Source organism: Sinocyclocheilus rhinocerous, unplaced genomic scaffold (genome assembly GCF_001515625.1).
Source record: "Sinocyclocheilus rhinocerous isolate Xijiao unplaced genomic scaffold, SAMN03320098_v1.1 scaffold808, whole genome shotgun sequence".
NCBI lineage: Eukaryota > Metazoa > Chordata > Actinopteri > Cypriniformes > Cyprinidae > Sinocyclocheilus > Sinocyclocheilus rhinocerous.
The window spans coordinates 301,404-327,686 of NW_015650699.1; the positions used below are offsets into that span (position 1 = coordinate 301,404).

Below are 26,283 nucleotides of genomic sequence, written 5' to 3' on the forward strand. Positions count from 1 at the left end.
GGAAAATGAATAAACTGACTGCAATTGACCTTGAAAGCTTGCATTTACATTTAAAAAAAACCTAAATCTAAATATATAAAGTTAGAGTAATAAATTATTTTTATTGTTTAATAAATTACATTCATTTGGAAAATTACCAACTTATCATTGGTCGGGCCACAGTAGCTATTCAAAGTAGCTTCGCCACTGGTACAGACAGTGGGTGAACTATGCAGTTTGTGTGTAGTGAAAAAAAAAACTCTTATAGGCTAATGTATTTACCCTGAGTACAAGGGTCACAGTGAACATACTGATCAACCTTCATCTAAAATGAATCGTAATCTGATACATTTCTGGATGAATCAGGATATGCAGATAAAACAATTTAGTGGTTTGGACAAAAGTAGGTGTTACAAACTAGGTGTCTGGACTAGGAGTGTTTGGAGGAGGGGGGTTAAAAGTAAAAGGGTTTTGTGACATCTGCTGTAAAGGAAAGACGTACAGCAAGTTACCACATTTTAATAAAGTATTAAAGGGTTAGTTCACCCAAAAATGAAAATTAGCCCATAAATTACTCAACGCTGAACTCATACGTCATCCGCTGAGCTGCGCTGAGCTGCTTCTGTGTACAACTGTTGGAGCAAGCTACATTAAAGTGATTATTACGTTTTGAATATGGATATTTTTCTTACAAAAACGCATCGATTCGCTACAGGAAGCCTTTGTTCACCCCCCGGAGCCGTGTGAGACACTTTTTTTTATGGATGGGCGATTTTTATTTCACTTCTTTTGGACTGATGCATGCAACACCCACTGAGTGCCATTAAACAGCTTGAAAGATCAAAGACAATTTTTAATATAACTCCGACTGGATTCGTCTGAAAGAAGAAAGTCGTATACACCTAGGATGCCTCGGGGGTGAGTAATTTATGGGCTAATTTTCATTTTTGGGTGAACTAACCCTTTAAGGTAAATAGGGTCATTTTGATATCATGTTGACTTTAAAGTATCAGTTTTCATTGTATTACAAATTTTAGGTGGAGACTACAGGGCTTGAGTGTGAAGTGAAGGAATTATTTTATTTCATAACCACACAAAACACAGATATTTCTGTGTTCGCCATAGAGGGCTTATTTCTGAACCAACGCCACCAGTCTACATAATTGAGACCTCATGCAAAGACAGTTTATACCTCAGTCTGGAATTATCAACATAGTCTGCCTGCAATAATGAAAAAGAAAAAAAAATGAACGAAAGCAAAGCAAGCTACAATCTTTAGTACTTTATGTTAAGGTAATCATGGAGACAATTATACAGAAAAAAATGGAAAAGGCACGCTAGAGCTGTACACTTTAGCAATACCTTCGAAAACGAAGGGCACACAGATTATATATACCATTTTATACCAACGACCCCCATATTTAAAAACTGGCATTCTGTTATGCATTGTAGCGCACGGGCCGCTTAAGCACCCTTTGAGTAAATTAAAAGGCATAAATTCTGTTTAGCACTAATGCAGACGTCGTCTCCCCAGGAGTCTGAACACCCTCGGCTATAAGGAGTGGGGTCCAGGAGGAGGAGAATAAAATAGCCTTGAGTTGCTTTTCACCTTTCATAAATTCCAGGCTGGGGATTTCTGTACCAAAAAAATAAAATCATTTGCAGCCCGGTGGTTCATTGCTATTCTGTTTAGATTGATGGTGGTCATTTACCCGGCAGTGGAAGTTAAGTGCTGCTGTCACTCTTGAAGAGCATAATTGGGAGGTTCCACAGGTCAGTGGCAGTGACAGTTTTCTCTTTTGATTAGTGTTAGAGTGATAACAAAACTTACAGCGCGAGTGATGGATGAGCAGGTGCAGATGGCAGCAGTAGATGCTTGGAGGGAGAGCAGAATAAAGCTCACCTGCCTCCTGAATCCATGAGCCAGTCACCATCGTCTTCAGCACTTAAAGACACCTACAATATGATTATGCTTTTTTTTTTAATTAGTTGTGTTTGCTTAGTCATGAACATACTTGGCGTTAGTAACTATAAATATTAAACTTTGGCACTTAACTGCCCTGCATTGTGGTACGGACATTGATGATACTTCAGATCTATTGTTGATCGATTGTGGGTTTTTTAAATGCTGATACAAATAACAGTATCTAGAGAGTATTGGGGCTGATGGCTGATATAATACTGACATAAACATGTTACTTACAATTTAATTATATTTAATAAGACATACACAGTACTGCTTATTTTAAATGAATACTAATTCATTGAAACACAAGTTAAACACAAGTTAAATGTTCATTATTCTCCACCACATTTTCTTCTTTATATATACATATATATATATATATATATATCCAAACCTTGAGATTTATGAAAGCTTTTCAGCTTACCTTGACTATAGATACACATAAGATCAGAGAAGCCATAACTTCTCTTCTAGTCAAAGGTACTTAAAGCCAGGATCTGGTTTGAATCACCTTTAAGATGGGTTTATCCGGTGCCTCGTGTTGACTTGATCTGCTTACAGTGATTGCATGATGTGAACACAGAACTTCAGAGGAAAAATCGTATCACCTTGTTCGCCCTGCTCTTTCGTAGAACAACCTGCACAAAGATGTAATCAGTAACAACTCAACCTCACCATATCTAGCCAAGACTAAGACACCCAATATTAAGTATGCATCCATCAGCAGCTTTAGTTTATTTTGGGTTGTCAATAGACTCATGTAGCCCTATTTTCTGAAACATTGCAAATAATTATTATTGTCTGAAATTATTATTATCTCCTTTGCGTGCTGACAGATGCTGGGAAAAGTCTGTTTAACATAACTATTATTTTATGTGGTCACAGTTAGCTGGGACAATGCTCAGATTGACTACCACTAGGAAAAAAATTGGATGTGGTCAACTGGAAATTCTATTAAGGCTTTGAATTAAAATGTTAAGATGTCCCACGTTACTGCAGAGTTTGCCATTCATAGTGCTGTAAATCTCTGGAATATCCCGAGGCCACAGTGAATATCCCATCTGAGTGTTAATCAGCCAGGAGAGAATTGCAGACATCCTTTGTAAACTGTCGGCAAACAAGCATTGTTTTGAGAATGACAAAAAATAGTAAATGTTTTGCAACAGTAGTTTTTATAGCATTTTCAAAGTAAAATGCAAATGTTTGAGTAAAACAAGAAAAATAGACTCATTGTTACTTAATTCCCTCACATGTTACCATCTCTATTAGGTGTTAGTTATTATCTTGGCTTTAAAGTGACTCTCTTTTTCCCGAGCTAGATGAGAGCTCCTGAGGATGGAGAAGATGACGACGATGATTTTGTAGACGTGCCAGAAAAGGAGGGCTATGAACCTCATATTCCTGAACATCTGCGTGCAGAGTATGGTGAGTTTGTTCAGGTGCAGATGTGAAGCCTAATGCAATAAGACAAACCTGTTTCATCAGTAAAGGGACTGCTTTCTCTATAGGATCTTGCATAATCCAAATAATCTCTCATAGGATATCGCCACACACTTATAGTGGCTGCTTCAAAGAAGATATGAGCTGAAAAGTCCTCTGGGGATTACTGTTTGTTTGTAGTTTTGGGCTTAAAGCAGCAGGATATTTAAATGTGGAATTAAGAGCACAGTGGTGAGTTTAGTTAGAAACGGTTAGCTGTCGAAAAGCTTCAAAGCGCAAAGGAAAGTTTGTTTTTAGAGTTAAGGTGTAAAGCATGAAGCATTTGTGCTCAAAGCAATGTACAACTTGTGGTAGTTGTGCTGTTTTTAACTATGAGTTTTACTTTAAAAATAGGTTGACAGTGAATTTAATTGGAAAGATAGCAGATTCATATATTATTAATAAATATGGTGCATTATTATAAAGGTGAGACTCATAAACTCTGTCAAGAACATTGCCAGGTCACAATTTTCTACAAAATAAAAGGGGGGGAAATGAACAAAATATGACCTAAATAAATAAAACTAAAATATATAAATAAATAAGACAAAATATCTATTATTTTTGCATTGTGACATTATTTAATGACAATTAAGCTCTTTTCCCCCTAAATGTTAAATTTTTAAAGTTTAAATTGTAAAACATTTATACATCACAGTAGTATTTGGAATTTATTGTACTGCCTTTAATTTAATTTTCCATTTGAGAATAATTTGGGGTCAAATATGAGAGCAAAATAATATCACATTCATTTTAAAAACATTTAACTGCTCTTTTAAAACTCTGATATCTATTTGAAAGGTAATAAATTGCTTTAAGCCTGGTTTAAATCAATTATAACCTGGGGCCGCCAATAGAAATCTGTTTTGACAGCTGACTATTTGTACATGCAAAAGATTCTTGTCCATCTGTGCAAGGACAGCTCTATTGACAAGAAGCCACAGGCAAAAGACAGAGGTCAAGCAATAGGTCAGACACAAGCTAAATAACACAGATTATATTTGACCTCAAATCCTGTCCAATTTTAAATTTACTGTCATGAAAATAATCTATTTCAGTGGCTAATGGGATTTCTGCAGTTCTTGTAGAAACAGCATGCACTTTGGAAGTAGTTTAGTAATTTCCTGATTTTCCTGGTAATGCATGATGAGCTCCATGCCACACACTAATTATGAGATGCAATATGATTTCACCAGACTCTCCTGTTCTCTTTCTTCATTCATTTCCTTTCAGCATCTCTAAACGGGCACTAAGTGAAGATTCATTAGGATATTTCTACAGCTTCACAGAGCCAAGCTGCTTTCTGCAGTAAAGTATGTAGTGATCAGTGCACTGGCCATGCCAAATTAACAATGCAATGTTGTTAATGAGCGCCCATTAGCTTAGAGTGGTAATTTACCTCTGTGCGCTAAACTGTTCACCTACAAAACCGTGTACTCGTCTGAGATTGGATTATGCTGAACTTAAACATATATCATACAAATGCCAATACAAACTAGATGTTTAACATTTTGTTTTACTTTTTTACAGCATTCCTATGTGGTTGTAAAGGTTTTTTTATTTTCTGCCCAAGTCAAAAGAGCCCATGCCCAAGTCTTTATGATCACTTAGAAAAGCAGTAGTTCTCTTTAACAGTGCATACTTTGAATTATCCTTCATATCTGTAGCACAACGAATGTAGGATGTGCTGAAGTTTAATCCTTATGATTGTTCTAGTCCTTAACCCCCAAATATGAGCAATAGTAATATTGATGCTTACCTTAAACTAGTCATCTTTTACCACAGTAAATCAGATGTGAGACTGATTTGAGTCGCGTCATTTCTTTTCTATTGAAATAAATGTGAAAAGATGTATAAAGGTGTTGCATGTATTGAGCGTGCAACCATTCGCAGTATAATTTAAATATTCCTAAAACGGGACGCAGAAAAAAAAAAAAAATTCTGATTTACTGCCAAGTTAACTCCATGATTTCAAATTTATCAATCAGCGCAATTTAGCATCAGCAGTTTCATTTAATATTACATCAACCTGTCACTGGATTCGAGCTCATCTCTGGCTAATCCTTCCCTTTCTTTTGTCAAAATCACATCGGCTTCCTCATCCGGAGAGAAACACTTTCATTTGAAAAGCATTTTGTCTGTTCTACTCCTCCTTTCTCTCTCTCTCCATTCCTTTCACTACAGAGCTTTTATCTATCCCTTTATCCTAGCGTTCCTGTCAGGACGTTATCTCTCTCAAAATTTACATTTTAATTACAAGGCCTGTTGAACTCAGGAAAATCAATAACGCCACCATTGGCAGCTCAACTCTATGTCTACTGCTGGGCCTCTCTATTTCCTCTTATTGATTTATCTCTTTAGCATCTGCAACTTTATTGCTTCAGACAAATAGCTACCATTTTGGTCAATTTGAACAGAAAAAGAAAGCTTTTGGTCGTATTTCATGATTTTGCACACCTGCATGCCGCTATGATGCAGTAAGTCATTGAAAGGGAGTGAACCTGGATTAATGTATACACCAGATGATTACAATCAGGATTGTAAGAACATATCTTTCTCATCCTGTCCTGAGACCATAATTTATTGTCTTTTGTAACCCACTCCATCTGTTGAACTGAACTGCTGGTATTACCAAATTACCTGTTGCTTTTGCTAATATTTAGGGTTAGTGATATGTGATATGCTAAAGTAATCGACACATCAGCACAGCCTTGTAAATATTTGTTCTAAAGAAACAAGTGATTAGACTTGAATTTGCAGGAAATGTAACAAAATACCTCAAGTATTTATCAAAAATGTATCAAAATACAAATACAGTATTTTATATCTTTAAAATACAGGAAATACATGTACAATTGGCCATTCAGTGAGGTATCACTATATTAGGCTAGTGTAGCTAGCTAGCGAACTTGCTAATAGTTAGAATAGTTTGCTACCTGGCTGCTGACTAGTTTTTATTTCCTCACTGCTGATACACATTGCATTGGCTAGTGAAGAATGTCCTAGCTAACTTAATATTTTATAGATAATAAACTGATTTTTTTTGTAACAATCAAATCAACCAATACATCATTCTTACCAGAAATTTTGACTTGATTTTGACAGAATTGACTCAATTCCATGTTCAGTTCCATAGATTCTGAACAAATATTTCCAATTCTTATTGCAAAAAAAAACAAAACAAAAAACAAACCAAAAAAACTTTGTAACAGAGATCATGTGTGATTACTAGAGACTGTTTTCAGCAGTGTTGGTCAGTTGTAAAGTACAAACTTTTATGAAATAAATAAATAAATAAATAAATATATATATATATATATATATATATATATATATATATATATATATATATATATATATATATATATATATATATATATATATATATATATATATATATATATATATATATATATATATATATATATATATATATATATATATATATATATATATATATATATATATATATATATATATATATATATATATATATATATATATATATATATATATATATATATATATATATATATATATATATATATATATATATATATATATATATATATATATATATATATATATATATATATATATATGTGTGTGTGTGTGTGTGTGTACATATATGGATATTTATATATTTGAAAAATAAGACTTATTGTTCATGAAGGCATAATATTATTGTGTACAGCTATATTTACTACTACTGTGAAAATTTGTATAATTGATCTTTTTGATGGAGACATTTTTAATTTAATCATTAGTTTCAAATATAAAAATTAAGCGACAAGTAACATCATACGGAGCATATTTTGAATTTTTCGCCAAAACTTCACACACCCAAGTTTTAATGTTCACCTTGCACACATACAGTGGACAAAATGTAAAATACTGGTGTCATTGTACAGAAATCTCCTCACACAGTAACAACATCAGATTGCAATACTTCATAAATAACATTGCATATATGTTTAAAATATTTAAAATATAAAAAAAATAATAATAAAATAGGCGCTTTTGTAACAGGTTACTACTACTGTAACAACTGATGTCTGGATTTTTGTGATAGCGAGTTGAATATTAACGCTGTTGTTTTACTGAATAAGACTCTTCTAAGGACTTAAGGTGTGTGTAATCGATGCTAGAATCTCAACACCTCGGAATTGAAAAAATACTTATTTTGGAATCGAGTCCCAGCCCTACTCCATATTTCCGTACAGAAATGCAGATAATTTGCTCACTGAATGCAAGGATAATGCATTTTCTCTCACATCTGCAGCTCACGTGCAGGAAATTTGGGGTCTGATGGGCCTGAACTAGGAAATCTGCAACCTAATGAACAGATTGGTTGGCACAATGTATTTTATGTTTTTTGAAAATATACAAATACCAAACCGTAATATGTTTAATGCACATTAATATTTTGATTGTTTTTCAAAGACTTAAAAAATATTGTATTTGAAATAGGCATTTCAGATAAATGTATCTGAAAATACTGAATTTTTTTTTTGATTTTGCACTTTTGAAAACCATATTTGTTGATAAGAAATAAGAGCAGATCAGGCTTCTCATATACCCACTTGGCCATTTGTCTGTGTATAGTGGTCAGGTGTCTCTTAATCATCAGTCTTATGAGGAATTCACCATACTTGTTTTTAATTTCATCTCATTCTGGAAGCTAGAAAGCTTAAGCGTGAGTCTTAGATCTTTGTGTCACTCGTAAGACCACCTTAAGCCCCTGCTTACTCCTGCTTAGAACCCCCCCCAGTCCATTAGACTACAGTACAAGTGGATGTTGTGAGATCCGTATTAATAAAGATTGAATGTTGTGTTCTGAGTATTTGACTTTACATAACATCATGGTTTTTTCCCTTCTTCCTCTTGTCTCTCATAGGGCTTGATGAAACTCCCTCGACGTCAACCGATGGGGCCACAGCAAAGCCATCAAAACCTGTGGTCACACATCCTGTTCCTCTTGTGTCCTCCAGTCTCTCTCGACTCAAGAGGAAGATGCATGATGAAGAGCAGGACCCCACCTGTGCTGCTGCAACGCTGCGTGCACTCAAACAGAGACTTTATTCTACTCCTTCCACAAGGTGATCTATACTCCCATGCCCTATTTTATCAGTTAACATAGACTGGTAAAGTAGGGCTGAAAAGAAAAATAATAATAATAAATGGAATCCTAGCAGTGAAAATCTAAAATATTAGTTAAGCATTAGAATGTTTTCAAATATTTCAAATATTTTCAAATTTTAAAACAAAAGTAAATTAATTTCAGCTATTTTAAATATAAATATACGTAAAATTGCATTAAAAAGACTTATTGCCTGACCACTAATAAAAGTACTGTAAGAGTAAAAGTACTGTATTACAATACTATATTATATATTGGCAGTTGCTATTTACACTTAGTGCAAATAGCCGCTGCCAATATATAATATAGTATTGTAGTATACAGTACTTTTATTAGTGGTCAGGCAATAAGTCTTTTTAATGCAATTTTATGTAGCGACATTTTCACTTAGTGTAAATAGCATATTTTCTTAGCGATAGATGCTATTTACACTAAGTGCAGATAGCGATATTCTATTTACACTATGTTAAAATAGCAAGATTTTTTGCTATTTATACTACTTATTGCAAATAGTGGCAATTATCTGCACCTCAGTATTATAGTACATTATAAAACAGTATGCAGTAATAACATATTGAGTGTAAATTATAATTTTAATTCAAATTATTAAATGGATGCCACCTTATTGGGACAATAAAGCCCTCTCTACACCAACTCTAACCCTACCCGATACATTATTTTCAACTTTTTGATTATTTCCTTAATTTTTTATTGAAAATAAATGCCTTTCCGATGTGATATGAGATTTGAAAAGGGAGGAAAAAAAGTTCAGTAAAAGACGGATCCAAACCCGGGTCGATCGTGTCAAAAAGACTACGATACGCGCTTTACCATCTATGCCACTGGAGCTGACGATTGGCTGCCATCTTTTATAGTATTGACCATCCCTATCACACGTTTGTGGGTGGAGCTAGTGTAAATAGCCTCTGCCAACAAGGCGGGCTATTTGCACTTAGTGTAAATAGACACTCCGTTATATATTAGTCTTTCACAAAAACATTACATTTCTGACAATAACCTTTCAACAAAAGTGCGCTTCTACACTTACTACAAATACAGAGTTAAATTTGTTTGCGTTTTGTATTAAAAAACAAACAGATTATATATATGTTTTTTCCTAATTTTCGTATGGAAATATTCATAAAAATATATTTTATATAGTATTTAAAATACAAAATAAAATAAAAACTTTTGTTGTTTTTTATGATGGAGATTTAAGTGTGTTCTGGTTGTTTCAGTATGTCTGGGGGCTCTACTGAGGTCGCGGTGAGCAGCAGTGACAAAGACAAAGCCTCTGTTAAGGCCCCTGTCATTCCGTTTGGTGTGGATCTTTACTACTGGGGAGAGGAGCAGCCCACCGCTGGCAAAATCATCAAGTACAGTCTCATTCATAAAAAACATTGGGAATGTTTTACATAATACATTCATCAGTCTCTTTCTGAAATATGAATGGATTGTGGTATTTGTGATATAGCCACTAGAGAGCAGCATTGTATGCTCACTGTCTTCAGATCAACTCCTATTCCTCAAAATTAAATGATGAAAACATTGATCTGGAGGTTTACCTTTTTGACATCCTGAAACAAGATATACTTGTAAAATATAGTTTTCCTACGGTCATGGAAAACCTGGAAATTGTCATTTTAAGGCCTGGAAAATTCATGGAAATCTATAAAAGTCCTGAGAAAATCATGAACATTTCTATACTAAAAATACATTTTACTAGTTATGCTCACCCCTAAAATATTTCACCTGCAAAAAATGCACTTTATGAAGGCAAATTCTTTAAAAAATGTAATTGTCAAAGATCACACATTGATAGAGTTTGTGCAGTTCCTGTAGTTAAGACCCTGTCCTCACTGGTTTTTAGGAATGCATCACAGCACCAGTTCTGGGTGCCTCATGAGGTGGAGGAGGAAGTTGAAAATGAGGAACTGTCCGCAGAGATGAAGTCTAGATACATCACCTTTGCTGGGAAATTTAAACCTGTGGAGCACAAGTGCAACGCACCAATGCCAGATGGATCTTTGTGTGAACGTCAAGATAGAGTAAAGGTCAGTAAAGTAACAATAATGATGCCCTAAAAAAATACACAGAAGAGATGTAATACTGAACATTTTGGCCCATATTTAGCTGTGTTTGGTAGAACGGTAGAAACATATTCTTATTTCATGATGTAAATCAGTGGTCGCCAATCCATGGATCGCGACGGGTAGCCAGCATTGCAGCTCACTGTTCATGATGCTCGAAATATAGGAAGAAAATATAAATACTGAATTGGGGGTTGAGGGGTAATATGAATGTATCGCTGAAGGGAACTGACTGTCATCATAAAAGTTTCGAATAGCAATGGCATTTTCTTCTCCTCTTACCTCTGTATATAGCAGGAGTTCTCAGTCTCCATTCAAAGGTCCAAATCTGAATTTTCATCAGTCAAAGGTCCGGACCGGAACAATTGGTTATTACAAAACATGTTTTTAATAAACATACATAACATGCATAACAAATAAACATTATTTTTTTGAAAAAAATAAAGTGCAAAAGTGGCAAAACAATTAATTTAAGTGTCAGCAATAGAGGTCGACCGATAAGGGTTTTTCTCTGGCCGATCGATATTTAGAAATCAGGGCAGCCGATGGGTGATATATGATGCTGATTTTTTTGGCCGATATGTTTGGCAGATTTTTTTTTTCTTCTTTATCTCATAAAAGCGAGTTTGAGTAAATGATTATTGCAGGGCACAAGATGGTAATAGTAGTAGTAGTAGGTCAAAAGTCATACGCTCACTGGATGTCATGACAACAAATGTCATGAAGGAAAAGTTTCAATATCTTGCCTTCGCTTTCATTTCGGACCATCTCCAAAAAGACATTAAAAAACTAAACATATCATTTACAAGTTTAACATGCGTTTATCAAAGTAGGAAATAATTTGTGTTCTTGAAATATGAAATGGAGGTGGGTCCAGACTGAATTCCCTCCGGGTCTGGATCCGGACCGGAGTCCGGACTTTGAGAAGCACTGGTATATAGTATTGCTGCTTTGTTTACAGTGGTAACCAAGGAAATGCTGTATACCTGCTGTTCCATAAGCGCCACCTGCTGTCAGAGAGTGAATTTGCATCTCATTCAGGCCGTCTGTTTTTTTTGTTTTTTTTTCATGCAGACATGTTTTATGCAGCATAATTTAACAAAGCTAAAGTCAGGACCATTCTTTTTTTGCTTTAAATCCTGAAATTGTACAATCTACTTAAAAAACAAACAAAAAAACAGCTCATGCAACGTGTGCAGCATCTTTGTTTGAATCATGATTAAAATTCAGTGGCTGCCTTTAATTAAAAATGGCTAAAGATATATATATATATATATATATATATATATATTTAAGCAAGGCCAGCTTGCTTGTTATAGATTAAATAACCAAATAATACATTTGCTTAAAAAAAAAACGAATTCTGAAAAATCATGATCGATGCATCACTAATGAAAATACTAAATAAAAGGCCTCAGATTGGAAGTACAATCTTTTTCTATCAATTCTTCAATCGGTAGATCTTGTCTTTCATAAAGGCTAAGGTCAGGGATCTTGGGCTTGAAAAGGTTGGTGACCACTGATGTAAATAAATAGATATAAGCAAGACACTGATTGAATAAACTGATTAATTAAATGAGATGTAATTTCAGTGCCCCTTCCATGGGCACATTATCCCTCGGGATGAGCTGGGCAGGCCTGTTAACCCAGAAGATGCACTGCGATTGGAGAAGGAAAAGAGGAAGCGTGAGGAGGAGCAGCCAGGTTAGATCATTCATGCAACCTGTTTAACAATATTAACAATTAACAATTATTTTAACAATAATGACAGTAATCAACAGTGATAGTTACCTACAGGGATAGTTCACCCAAAAATGAAAATTCAATCATCATTTACTAGGTACTGTGGATCAAATTATTATTATTTTTTTTTTTATTGTCATTCTGAAGCATGTTTACATATATTATTTTTTTAAATATGAATTATTCAAATTTCAGATTCTGAAAGTTGTTTATTTGACCCCTAAATGTTGCAGTCCAATTCAAATATTCGTTTTACATGTGCTTTACATGTATTCCAAACAAAACCCAGTCACTGTGTTCAGCATCAGAGAAAGCCACCAGGATGATGCCAATGGGGTCTTGATGACATATCTCTAAACAAAGCTGACATTTAATTCAGAAGAGCTTTTTAGCAAATATTTAGTAAATATTAATTCTCCTCCTCTGACCATTTTGTAAGATGTTAATTGTATGTAAACATAACCATCATGTCATTGTGCATGTGGGCAAGGTATGTTTGAATATGATATGATAGAGACAATTGTCAGATTCAGGTGTTTACATGCCTATTTTTTCCTCTTGATAAGATTATTGTGAGTCTTCATCACCTCATTAAATCCCAGTAGAAATTTCATTCAGATCGATCTCAGTCAGATCGACTGAGATGTTTACATTGTCTTTTCAGTCCAATTAATCCATCAGTCCATTACAAATTGATTATTTGGCTGCATGTAAACATGTATGGAAAAGAGCAGCATGAGAATTCTTCAAAATATCTCGTGTATTTGCAGGTGTAAGACTTACATCTGTGGACACAAAATGAGTAAATTCTAACAAAATGTGCTGAACTACTACTTACATTTTTGCAAAACTCTTAAGGCATGCACTCTTGCCAAATTAATATCGCACACCAAACCTGAAAGCTTGATACTCTTCTTTCATGTTTTGTCAGCCCAGTGCTGAAGACCCCCAAAGGCTTTTTCACTGTCAAAAGTCCTTTAGTAACCAGTATCCAGGTGAAATCCTAGACCTCCATTACCCACAGTTCCTTCTTTATAACACGCTGAGTGGTCAACAGCCCAATCAGGTGGCTGTGAGACTCCAGGAAGAGATGAACTGATGGAATCCCATCCAAGTCATCATCAATACTCGATAATAGGACAGGCTGCATCTCACTCTGCCTCTCAGCTTTTCACTTTTCTCCTTCTTGCTTGGGTTTCTTTTCTTGTGGAGTCGGGTGCTAAAAGCCAATTAAGTAGCTTCTCCATGCTGTCACTGGAGCGTCGGATGTGCTTTCTTTGGCCACAGTTTACTTGTTAACAAACAGTTATCTGAGGCAACTGACTTCAGGGGCCTGCTGACCACTGGCTTGTGAAATAGCATCTTTTGTAACTAAGTAAGCTATCGATCCCCGTGACTCCATCACGCCCTCTCCCCGTCGACATGCCAGTTGTCAGGGTAACCACAGGCCACCCCACCCGTTCTGCTGCGCTGCTGGTGTGCCCATGATGTCCATCAGTTCACAGACTGAACACTTGCTCCCCTGGTGCGCCATTGATTTCTGCTTCAGGCTTCAGGCTTCCCAAAATATTTCAGTCGCACGTGATTCTGAACACTGTATTTGTTTCAGTGTGTCTAATGTAAATTTCTCGTTTGTATCATTAGTGGTGCTCATACTTGTAAGTGTGACCTCAGATCTAACACCTATGCTGTACCATTGAGCTAATAATATGTTTGAGGTACTGATATGAATTTATATATAGCTTTATACAGTACAGATTGTCAAAGCAGCTTTACAGTATTAAACAGAAAAAATGTGTGCTGATAATGCAAGAGGACAATAGAAAACAGTTTATCAGTTAAAGTCAGTTCATTGTTGATTCAGTGATGTAATCGTCCAGCTCAGTTCAGTTCTCTTCAAATAGTGTCTGTGCAGTCAAGTCAACAATGTTGCCAGAAATTGTGTCCCCAACTAAGCAAGCCAAAGGCGACAGTGGCAAGGAACCAAAACTCCATCAGTGGCAGAAATGGAGAAAAAAAAAAAACCTTGGGAGAAACCAGGCTCAGTCAGGGGCCAGTTCTCCTCTGGCCAGACGAAACCAGCATGGTGTGGTTTAATTCCAGGCTGCAACGCACGTCAGATTGAGCAGAGGACTCGTCTGGTTCTCATGGTCTTGAGCCGATGGCTGACGAGGGCTTCGCAGGGGATCTGTCTCTAGGGTTCGCCTAGTTGGCATGGTCTCCGCTGACATTCAGGCCTGAAGAGGTCTTCGCTAAGTGCTGATCCACCATCTGGACTGGATACGGACTGGATCTGGTGGCTACGGTGACCTCAGAATTAGAGAAAAACAGACTAATATTAGCGTAGATGCCATTCTTCTTACAAAGTAACAAGTACATCGGGTGTTATGGGAAGTGTTCCCGTTTCCGGTTGACCTAATTAATGCAGCCTAACAACCCTTTAACGGATTTGAATTATAGAAGTGTGTTACTATGTTATGTGTAAGCCAGGTTAAAGAGATGGCCCTTTAATCTAGATTTAAACTGACAAGAGTGTGTCTGCCTCCCGAACAATGTTAGGTAGGTTATTCCAGAGTTTGGGTGCTAAATAGGAAAAGGATCTGCCGCCTGCAGTTGATTTTGATATTCTAGGTATTATCAAATGGTCAGAGTTTTGATATTTGAGATTCTAGGTATTATCAAATGGCAGCAGACGTGAAGGACTGTAATGCAATAAGAGCTCGCTCAAGTACTGAGGAGCTTAACCATTCAGGGCTTTATAAGTAATTAGCAAGATTTTAAAATGAATACAATGTTTAATAGGGAGCCAGTGCAGAGTTGACAGAGCTGGGCTAATATATACATATCTAGTAATAATACATATTGATATCTAGTAAGAACTCTAGCTGCTGCATTTTGGACCAGCTGGAGTTTGTTTATTAAGCATGCAGAGCAACCACCCAAAAAAAGCATTAAAATAATTAATGCGTTTATGACCTCAAGGTTATATTAATGTTTCTGCATTTGACATTGATAACATAGGTCATAATTTAGATATATTTTTAAGATGGAAAAATGTGGTTTTACAAATGCTAGAAACATGACATTCAAAGGAAAGATTGCTATCAAACAGCACACCTAGGTTCCTAACTGATGACAAGGAATTGACAGAGCAGCCATCAAGTGTTAAGACAGTGTTCTAGATTATTACATGCAAAGTATTTTGGTCCGATAATTAACACCTCTGTTTTTTCAGAATTTAGCAGTAGAAAATGACTAGTCATCCAGTTTTTTATATCAGCTATGCATTCTGTTAGTTTTGCGAATTGGTATGTTTTGTCCGGGTTGTGAAGAAATGTAGAGCTAAGTGTAGAGCTTCCTGATGATATCTCCCAAGGGTAGCATGTAAAGTGTGAAAAACAATGGTCCTAGTACTGAGCTTTGTGGTACTCCATACTGCACTTGTGATCGATATGATACCTCTTCATTCACTGCTACGAATTGATGACGGTCAGATAAGTATGATTTGAACCATGGCAATGCAATTCCACTAATGCCAGCATAATTTTCTAGTCCATTCAAAAGAATGTAGTGGTCGATAGCGTTGAACTCACACTGAAAAAAATGTTTCATTCATCCAATTAAAAAAATTTAGGGTAATGATTCACATCTATATTTTTTAACTTGAGCCAATGAAAAATAAATAACTTGCCCTTAGGGTGAATCATTACCCTAAATTTTTTTAATTGGATGAATGAAAATGTTTTTTCAGTGCAGCGCTAAGAGACAGTAGCACAAATAGAGAGATACAACCACAATCAGATGATAAGTGCAGGTCATTTAATATCAAATACCTGAAAGTTAATTAAACTGTCAACATGCCTTTAGTTAGAATAATTACACATCCCATGTCAGTGGCAAATACATTTGAAGGAATGTGTCGGCCAAGCAATTGTTTCTGGCTTTAGAGCTGCTGTCTGTTGTCTTTAAGTAATATTCCATTCCTTCAAAATAGCTTAACAGTTGACAGTATCTGTGTCATAATTGTTGTCTAAAACACATATTTTCCTCCTTTTATATTAGAAAAACAAAAATATGTTACAGTGAGACAATTACAATAGAATGGGGTCAATTTCATGACACTGAAACTCTTACTCACACCCAAATCAAGCACACATGAACCAGCTAATTAAGGTCTCAGGGACACTTGATAATTAAAGACAGGTGTGTTGGAGCAGGGTTTGCACTGAGCTCTGCAGGAAGGGAGATTGGGAACAGGATTGGGCACCCCTGTGATAAACTATAAAATGGCTGTAAAATTGACGAGAACAGCTTTGAAGCTGAAATAATGCAAGTTTTAACAGAAAAATTAACATATAAAGGCCTTTATAAAATTATAAGGTTCACATTTCTGCCTCACCATAACCCCAATTTTTGCCATTTAGAAGTCAATTATTTCTGTAACTTAATTTATATTTAACCCAGAATAGTCTGGACTGGTGCAAATCTCCCGAAGAACAATATTACTGTGCACTTCACAACCATCTTATCATAGCATTTTTGTGTTTAAATGTGTTTTCTATAGATAATCAAATAGGCTGACTGCAGCTGTTGCCTGTGATGCTCATGTGTGCCCGACTTATGCAGATGCGAACTGTTGACAGAGTAGTCAGACCTGCTGCACAGCTTAAGTTAAACGCAGGGCCCCCCATCATCCTCACAGCAAGAATGAAGCCCCTAAAGGCTTGACTTAAGTGAGGACGGATTGTAGCACTCATGTAACGGGGGCCTTTCACCTCCATAAATCCTTATAGGGACGACCAACTCCTCCATATTCATTTAAAAGGCATTTGTTGCATGCATGCTTTTCACTACAGTACTCTGTGCAATTAAACACTTTGGAAACTGTAAATAATTTAACAGCTACCATTTTATCATTTGAAGATATGCATGTATCTTCAGTAGAGGACATGCTTAATGAAATGTTGATGATTTTGAGTCCTGAGCTTGCACAAGAAAGATTTACGAAGCATTTGTTCTTGGAGAAATCAGCAACTCTGAAGAGGGGAATTGTTACTACAAAATTTTTCAAATAAGCCGTTTTTAAGGATGGAACCTTTTTAAATATATTTTTTTCTGCTGTGTCTCTTAATTGCTACTTTTTCTGTCTATCTATCATCCATCTATCTATCTATCTATATACACTACTGTACAAAGTTTAGTAATAATATTTTTGAAAGAAATTCATAATTGATCAGAAGTGACAGTAAAAACCTTAACGTTACAAAAAATCTATTTCAAATAAATGCTGTTCTTTTGATCTTTCTATTCATTACAGAGTTCTGGGAAAAAAACATGGTTTCCACAAATTGATTTTCTGTTTTCAACACTGAAAATAAGAAATTATTCTTGAGCATCAAATCAGCATATTAGAATGATTTCCAGTCCTAGTTATATTAAACTTTTTCACCACTGTTAAGTTAAAAAATGTCCTTACCATCACACATTTTTACTATCACTCATTATACCAAAATCAAAGGCTGAGGCCTTGATCATCTTTATATTCCATGGGATAAATGATTTAACAAAGATGATGCATAGTTCGAATTTGAAGAAGTTTCTTATTTTCAAGATTTGAAGAAGTCAAATATTTGAAGAAATGTATGGTGCATTGATGTAAATTCTAGCAACCTTTCTCCCATTGGTTCAGATTGGCGAGACCCAGAGCTCATGAGGGAGATTGAAGCCGCGACTGGAGAAGATCTGGGCTCCTCAAAGACGTACGGGAAGGGAAAGAATGGCAACAAAGGAAAGTCAAAGAAAAAGTACCCAAACCTTACAGATTTAAAGCAAAATGCCAGTACATCTCGTTCAAGACTAGAGAAGAAAGTCTTCAACAAGTAAGTTATAGTATATGTTCAAGATTAAATACAAAATCACTCAATTGGCCTGATATTTTTGGTTATATTTGGAGATAACTGAAGTCAAGTATATTTTTATTGAATATTGGTGAACAGTATATTTCACGAGTGATGAGTAAATAAAGAATTTGAATCTCAACCACATTGTTTCCTCATAGGAGCTCCATGAGACGAGTTACAGAGGTCATGAACATGATGGACAAGAGAAAACATGAGAAATTTTCAAATCAGTTTAACTATGCACTGAATTAAAGGATACAGCTCGCCACACCTCAGCTGTTTGGATTATTACACAGACAAAAAAGTGCATCATTATAAACTTTGGATTGTCATTTGTAATGCCTGAATTATTTCAATATTTTTTTTCTTCATGGTATATAACTAATTTTAAAAAGGTAAAAGTCATTTCCTAACTTTTGTCTTTGCTACATTGTATTTATGTAATCTAGAATTTAAAATTGACAGAACAGTTAAAGAAATGTGTTGTGTAAGTCTTATTTGAATGTTAATATAGAGTGCATTTCTATTCTGATTTTAAAAACCATGACTTCCTTCATTTAAGGGGTTTCTTTGTGAAGATTAAAAATACACCATAGCAAAATTTGAATGCAAAAGCAAGGCAGGATTTTTTTTTTCTTTTTCTTTTTTTTTTACACTTTAAGACTTGCATAAAATTTTAGATATTAATGTTAGGATGTCCTTCAAGTAACACAATCTCAATAGGCTTACAGTTTACCTTAATCGATTAGGCCCGCTGAAACCGTAAGCACACATCTTTTTATTAATATAATTTGTGTAGCAATTATATTAAAAACATCTTTTCATTACAACAAATGAAGAATGGCTTACAATTTTAAATGAGGCAAAGTTAACATGATACTGTATATTGCAGAAAAATATAGCATTGCTTCTAAAACAAGGAAGCAATACTTTTCAACCAGCCTAAAGTTGTTAATTGGGAAAGGGATTTCGCTGTTACAGAATGGGTGTGTATTGACATCGGTCTTACTCGTGGGGTCTGACTCCAAAAAAAGACTCCTTTTATTTATGCATTCGCTTTGGATTCTTCACACTGGTAGGACGCGTTTTTCTGCCGTGGAAATCAAACTTTAAAAACTCTTAAAGAAATCTACATAAATATGTAAATAAGTATGATGATATCCAAACGGACGGCGAAGAATATTTTCATCGGACAAAAATAATAATGTATTTAAAAAGATCGTCATGGTCCGTGTGCAATATAACGACTATAATTCCCCCCTTAATTTTATTCACTTGCAAAATTGGGGAAAAAAAGACATTGTGATTTAAAGTATTTAATGCATTCTAACTAAAACATAACAATAATACGTAATTAATATAATATGCTGTAAACGTGAAATGTAGCTTTTGCACCCATTTAATTGTGTGTTATATGTCTGGCGACGGCACAAGATCTTACGCTGGCATGCAGGAAACTAATTTAGCAATTGTTTTAAAATATTTAACACAAAACCCTTTTTTACAAAACAATCGCTAACATTATTTTCCCGTTGAATATCGAGTAAAAGAAAGGTTTGCTTGTATAATATAGGTTTAATGTAATATTGTATGCCATTCAAAGTTTAAGCAGAATAACTACAAAGCATGCATCAATAACAATCGCAACAGCAAGGCTGAAAATCATGCGAATTTTAGCAGCATTACTAATTCGTCTTTAGGTGTTGGACCCCTTAATATGACTTAATATTAATAGTACGTAATAGTACTTAAAGTACGAACATTTCAGAAACGAGTCCCGTGTTAAACATCAGTCTTTCTTTACTTTCACTAGCAAACGGAAATACAATAATAGCCCCAAATCATTTAACGAACAAAACTTTAAATTGCAATCGAAATATTTTAAAAGCATACTTTTCAACTGCCTTTCCGTAGTCCTCAGTTGCTTAAATATCAATAACGTGAATGTCAGCTATTAAATCAAAAAGTCGATTTAAAAGGGGCATTTATTATCTTATTTTAAATATTTAAAAATGTAAAATAATAGCATTTTCTACATTATATAGCTATTCGTATATAGGTACATAAGTAATGTTCAAATAAATTAAAGCAACAATAATCTATTTCAGCCTAAGTCATTACACACAAGGGTTTCAAAAGGGAGAAAGTTTCTAAATTGGTAAAAATGACGTGAAATGTAAAGTAAATGGTTACCAATAGAACACCTGTTCGCGCTTCATTGCACGAAAAGCTGGAATTAATCGCGGTCAATTTCGTGCAAAGAGAAAGCGGTTTCACAGTTTATAAACTTCAACTTCAAATCAGACATTAGCATAGAGTGCAAGATCATGTAAAACTTGGTTTTAAATTTAGTTCAACGAAATGTTTGACAACTGTTCTTTGTCATCTGTAATTTTATTTCAACCAATTAATTGTGAGACAAACAATTAAATAATAGCACAGTCTATGCAACGTCAAAATTAAATAATATGGCCCACAGAAAAAGAAAAACAAAAAAAACTTTTCATTAGGCTTATGTTTACACGATTTTAGTCCAATCTCATTCTTTGTTTCAGTAGGCCTACATATCGTTTAATTCATGTGCATTCAAAATTAATGTCTAAACACGTTTCATAATAACTGAATATATACAGTTTGACCTTGAGAAATATTCACATTTTATCAAAATGAAGCATATTGAAATGAAATCTAATTATTAGCATGTATTGCCGGACATGAGGAAAATGATTCCTAAACTTAATTCTGGGCTTGCCACAGTTGCAGAATGTTTGCTACATCTCAGTTTTTAAGACAAACCTATCAAATGTCTTTGCAAGTGTGTAACAGCATAGTGCTTCAAGTTAAAAATGTTCCTGTGCCGGATTTGACCGGACACTCTGTTTCTTCCGATCCGGGACAAGATCTCCTGAAGATGATTTCTTATAAGTGCGGCGCGTAAAATGTGTGAGCTCCGTAAGTCTGAGGGCCGAGCATGAAGGGTGACAGTACTGCGTGACCCGGCAGAAAGGGCAATTGAGTGGTGCAGACGAGTCCTCCTGGCGTGTGACCCGGATAGCTGGCGTGCATGGACAGATGACCGCCCATAGGAGGAGACGGGCTCAGAGGACTCAGGCTGCCCAGCCCGCTGCTCGGTCCTCCTCCACCCCCGCTGGTCGGTGCGCTCGTGTCTGCTCCCGGGTTCTGTTTCTTCCACTTGGTCCGGCGGTTCTGAAACCATATTTTCACCTGAGTCTCTGTCAAGCTTAAAGACAGCGCCAGGTTGAGGCGTTCGCACACGGACAGGTATCGCGTCGACTTAAATTTGTTCTCCAGAGCCACCAGCTGCTCATACGTGAACGCAGTTCGGGCCCTTCTGGGTTTGCCAGACTTGGAGTCTGAACCGGAGCGCTTACGTTTGGGTTTGACCGAGTGATTCTGTCCGTTTGATGAGGACTGTTGAGTCTGCTGTCCTTCTGGACTTTTACTTAGTGAGTCGTCGTCCTCGTGCTGCCCAAACTCGGCGTCGTTGTTTCCGATCATCAGGGCGCTGTTCTCCTCGCTGCACAGGTCCTCCTGCAGCTCGCTGTCCGACTGATGCCCTCGGGTCAAATCAGCCTCGCATTCATCTGACCGGAACACAAATCCGTCTTCTGTGGAAACACACAACACTGCCGTTAAAAGTCAGCTTTACACCTCCGTCTACAAATGAGCTGAATGCAGAGCTGAACACAGTTTAACACGCTGATATGAGTTTGGTAGCACCAACGGGGAGAAGAAAAGCATTTTAGTAAGGAAATTCAGTTGTTTCTTACTCTATATTTGCTATATTTTTCTCATCTATTTTTCTCTAAAATAAAACCCTTAATTTTCTCATTTAAATAAATATGTAACATTTCTTGTAATGTGATTTCGATTGGTAAGATAGAAATTATTTTCTACTTTACTTTTAAAAATAAAGGTGCTTCACGATGCCATAGAAGAACCTTTTTTGTCTAAATGGTTCCATAAAGAACCTTTAACATCTGAAGAACCTTTCTGTTTCACTAAAGCTTCTTGGTGGCGAAATAAGGTTCTTCAGATTATAAAAAGGTAAGAAAGAGATGGTTCTTTAAAGAACCTTTGACTGAATGGTTCTTTGTGGAACCAAAAATGGTTCTTCTATGGCATCGCTTGAAGAACCTTTTGAAGCAACTTTATTTTAAAGAGTGTATAGCACATGCCTAATTATGTTTAGCCTACTAGTTTAAAGTTGAAATCCTTAAAAAACGGAATGACAACATTTTTACACTTAAAATTAAACTGATATTTCTGTTCTAGTCGTTTTTTCCTCTTTATATAAAGTGTGGACAGAGTAGATGGCGTGTCAATTCGTCTTGACATCTTAAATCACAGCACGCTCGTCTAATCGATAACTCTCAATTTACTCATCCATTTAAAGCGGCTGTTAAAAACAGCACAAACCTTATCAAATTATTGCAGCCTACAATTACTGTTTATTGAAAATTGCTTTCGCGCGCTGCCTCTAATCAATCATAGAGGTTGACACATATTTGTCCTTGCAAATGCAGGCACAGAAGATAAGATGATCCCAATGAAGACCGCGCTTTCTGTTTTCACCATTTAGATTCCAGACAAAGCACTAATATATCTAAAGAAAAAAACAATTAAACTCATTCGATTGTGTTTAATTTAACACAACTAGCTGCGTAAAGACGCTGATAATGTGGAGGATCTGCTCCAGACTGGTCGATATCCTATTATAGAAATGAGTATATCTCTTTCAGGCAGCTTGCAAACTCTTTCTCAACATTTAAATTATAGGACCAAAATTCGGATAATTACAAGATTAAAACCTATTATACTTATTAAAGGAGATATCGATCATGGGTCTCCAAAAAAAAAAAAAAAAAAAAGTGTAGAAGGTGCTCGGACTGTAGTGCTCCCAAATCTTTGGAGCTCAAAAAATTGCTAAAATTATTAAACGTAAGACTTATTTGAAGATTTGTTTTTATGTATTCACCTGACAAACAAACACACACACACACACACCCACACACAATTAAAATGCCAAGTGACATACATTTTAAAATAAGTTTCTACCAGTCTCACGAATAACAGTAAAAGTAACATCTTTTAGAATAATGAGGGATTATTACTATAATAATCCCTCATTTCACTCCACAACCACTCAATCAAAAAAGACAACATGTCCATTTACAAGGATTTTAATTATTTAAAAAAAAACTGATACAATTCCTTCTGTAAATAAACTTTAGTTTAAGTCCATCTTTATGGCTCTTCCAGGTGCAGAAGAGTGGTTTAAGGTCTGGTTGCATTTGTTAACAATAAAGACATTATTTTGTTATAAAACTTGAGTTTTCTTATAATAAACACCCTAAGCAACAAAACAGCTCTGAATATGGAGATTTCAAGCAGTGTCCTGCAATGAAGTTATACTCTATCGAAAACTATTTTAAACATTATGACGTAAATAATTATGAGACTAATAAAAGTACGAATATTCCAAGTAATTTATTTGACACACCACAGTATCATTTTAAGCGAAAAGTGAAAAAAGTGAATTATAATCGTTAGGGTTAGGTGACCAATCACAGTAACTAAAACACGGCCTTTTTACTCCCTTATACAATCCAGGTACATTTTGCATTAAGATTTATAATAATAATAATAAACACACACACACATACTTGCCCACATTTCCATTATATGATTTTAACTTGGGCTACAACGTTAATGTTGAAAAAAATGCACGCCCATGTTATTTGTAAACGATGTACTTTCACTCTGTCATGTTAAACATCATTTTGAACATACACACAATTATAAGGAAAAAACAATCGTAACTTACTTAAAATCCCTGATGTTTTTTTACAGTCGTAGTCCTCTTGATAAGACTTGTGGTCCATCGTGTGATTTGAGTCATCGCTTCTGTTTTCCGCACCAAACGTGAAATCACAACCTGTCCTGTTAGGTGTCTGCTTCTTACTAGTAAATTTATTGGGGTCCAAAATGTCCAAAACCGAGAAGGAGGTTGTCCTGTGGACTGTAGGAGGCGCGCCGGCGGGTGAGGGCTCGTGTCTCGGTGAGGTTTCTCGACTCTCCGCCGGTAAAGCGTCTCTCTCTCCGGCGCAGTTAAACACGGGCAATTCTCCGGCAGCGAGCCACTTGTCGTCCATGCCGTCCTGCGGAGCGACCACGATCACAGCGGCAGGCACGATGGATTCGCCAGCCTGCACTTTATCCCGGTTCATAGCTCTCCAGAGGGCAGCACAGCTGTCTGACTTCTGTTTTCTTTCGCCGTTCTTTATTCAACAGGACACATACTGGTCAAAAGACATCGAATAAGAGCAGTCTGCTACTTAAGATGATTTTGGTCAGAAGTTGATCCAGCCGGTCTCTGGTTGTTGTTGCTGATGTCCCCCTGCTCAGGTCCTTTTTGGGTTTGAACCGTCCCCTCAGGACACCCTGTCGTTTATGTCACACACACACACACACACACACACACACACAAACAGCTGGCTACCCTCCCCTTTACACAGCTCTGATCATCACCAAAATTTAAGACACAAGCCGTGGCTTATTTATGCATTCATATTCCACTGTGAGTGGTAATTGGCTACAAATTAATCCCATGCCTCTAATAGCCTATTATCTCCGTCTGAGTATGAGGAGAACCAGAGGAGAGTGAGCGATGATGTGGCCTCTGATATACACGGCTGTCAAATCACACCCAACGTGAGAGCACTGGGCTGGAAACACACTAAAGAGGCTTATTTTTCCTTACTTTCTCCCTCCCATCTCCCGCACTGGGTGAAGGGTACCATAATCATTGTTTTCAGAGAAATTAATGAGAAAATGGGCCACTTGAAAGCAGTGATGTCTTGGAGTGGTTAGCAGTGTCTTTTTCAATATGAGGACAAAACAGAAACACATAGAAGCATTTTTAATTGTTTATTGGCTGATTTTATATATATATATTTTATTTTGTATTTTGTTTGGTTCAGATGGTCAGTTCTTTGCAATTATCGAAGGCAATGACCCTTTATAAGCAAGAAATTAAAAGTTGCACAAAAATGGGTAAAACAATCAGCTGTAAGGATGAACATGATTATCCCATCAAGACTGGACCCATGGGAGTCACGATATAAGCCCCTGCAAGAGGCTGCAGCATCACGGGCCATGACATTCAACTTCTAATCTGATCTATCCAGGGGCCAAATAATGGCCATTATAATAGGCTTTCCCATGAGTGTTTTTCAATTTTGTAGCCTACATTTGCACATACTTCTGTACAGACTAGCATCCTAATTTTAACAAACTGATTAAATTATGTATTATGTAAATTATGCAAATTACACTATACAGCACAAAACCTTGCATTTGCAACTTGATTATACCCTAGTAGACTTCAGATATGTTTAACCATGAAAGCACAATTTGTCTATCCATGAAAACATAATTGGCTGTTGAGTCAGCCAGGCTGTTTTGCTAGCTGATTGGGGAATTGCTGTAATTAGGAAATTCTCCCAGTAGCAAATTGAATGATTTTGTCAATTTAATCATATTATGCACAATAATTTGCATTTTAATTGTCCTATTCACAGACCCCCAAGTCTACACACATGAAACAGATCGAACCGATTTCCTTTTTTATTACAGCCTAGATCATGTGAGAAAATCATTGACAATAACATATTCATTATTGACAATTTAATAACCAAGACAACCCTACAACAGCGTCCCAAACCATTTTGCATGAGCACAAGTCAGTTACATATTCCAGATCATTTGACCAGATAATAAAAAAAAATTCACAGGTCTCTATTGTTTTAAATGCATGAGATAATATCAAAAGCTAAAACTGACCAGGGAAGCTGGGGTAGATCAGAGGTATTTAGAATACTAAATTATTTCCCCCCCCCCCAGCTCTAAATAACGGTCATCTTAAAATAATAAACAATAATAATAAAAGGGTTTTTTTTCTGC

At 35.9% G+C, this 26,283-nt stretch overlaps 2 protein-coding genes across 4 annotated transcripts in view; one reads left to right on the forward strand and one right to left on the reverse strand.

The window, feature by feature from the left end:
* uvssa (UV-stimulated scaffold protein A) overlaps positions 1-18,764 on the forward strand; it is a 32,124-nt gene extending 13,360 nt beyond the window's left edge. For 2 of the 3 annotated variants that reach the window (XM_016517533.1, XM_016517532.1), the window contains exons 8-14: positions 3,265-3,370; positions 8,322-8,523; positions 9,803-9,940; positions 10,435-10,618; positions 12,247-12,358; positions 18,087-18,276; positions 18,456-18,764. In XM_016517533.1, coding sequence (XP_016373019.1) covers positions 3,265-3,370; positions 8,322-8,523; positions 9,803-9,940; positions 10,435-10,618; positions 12,247-12,358; positions 18,087-18,276; positions 18,456-18,549 — 1,026 coding nt within the window. In that variant the 3' untranslated portion in view covers positions 18,550-18,764. The remainder of the gene's footprint in view (positions 1-3,264; positions 3,371-8,321; positions 8,524-9,802; positions 9,941-10,434; positions 10,619-12,246; positions 12,359-18,086; positions 18,277-18,455) is intronic. The other variant, XM_016517531.1, reaches the window with a different exon arrangement.
* Positions 18,765-20,687: 1,923 nt separating this feature from the next.
* Positions 20,688-24,548, reverse strand: LOC107712315 (NK1 transcription factor-related protein 2-like). The gene is made up of 2 exons (XM_016517539.1): positions 24,146-24,548; positions 20,688-21,926 (listed from the first exon to the last, which is right to left on the reverse strand). The coding sequence occupies exons 1-2, from the start codon at positions 24,546-24,548 to the stop codon at positions 21,217-21,219; spliced, it is 1,113 nt and encodes a 370-aa protein (XP_016373025.1). The 3' UTR covers positions 20,688-21,216.
* Positions 24,549-26,283: the final 1,735 nt, after the last annotated feature.

Bases quoted from the DNA above. Each gene is read 5' to 3' on its own strand.
- LOC107712315 (XM_016517539.1), bottom strand. From the start codon at position 24,548: ATGAACCGGGATAAAGTGCAGGCTGGCGAATCCATCGTGCCTGCCGCT. The intron at 21,927-24,145 runs GTAAGTTACGAT...GTGTTTCCACAG, and splicing joins AAAAACATCAGGGATTTTAA to AAGACGGATTTGTGTTCCGG.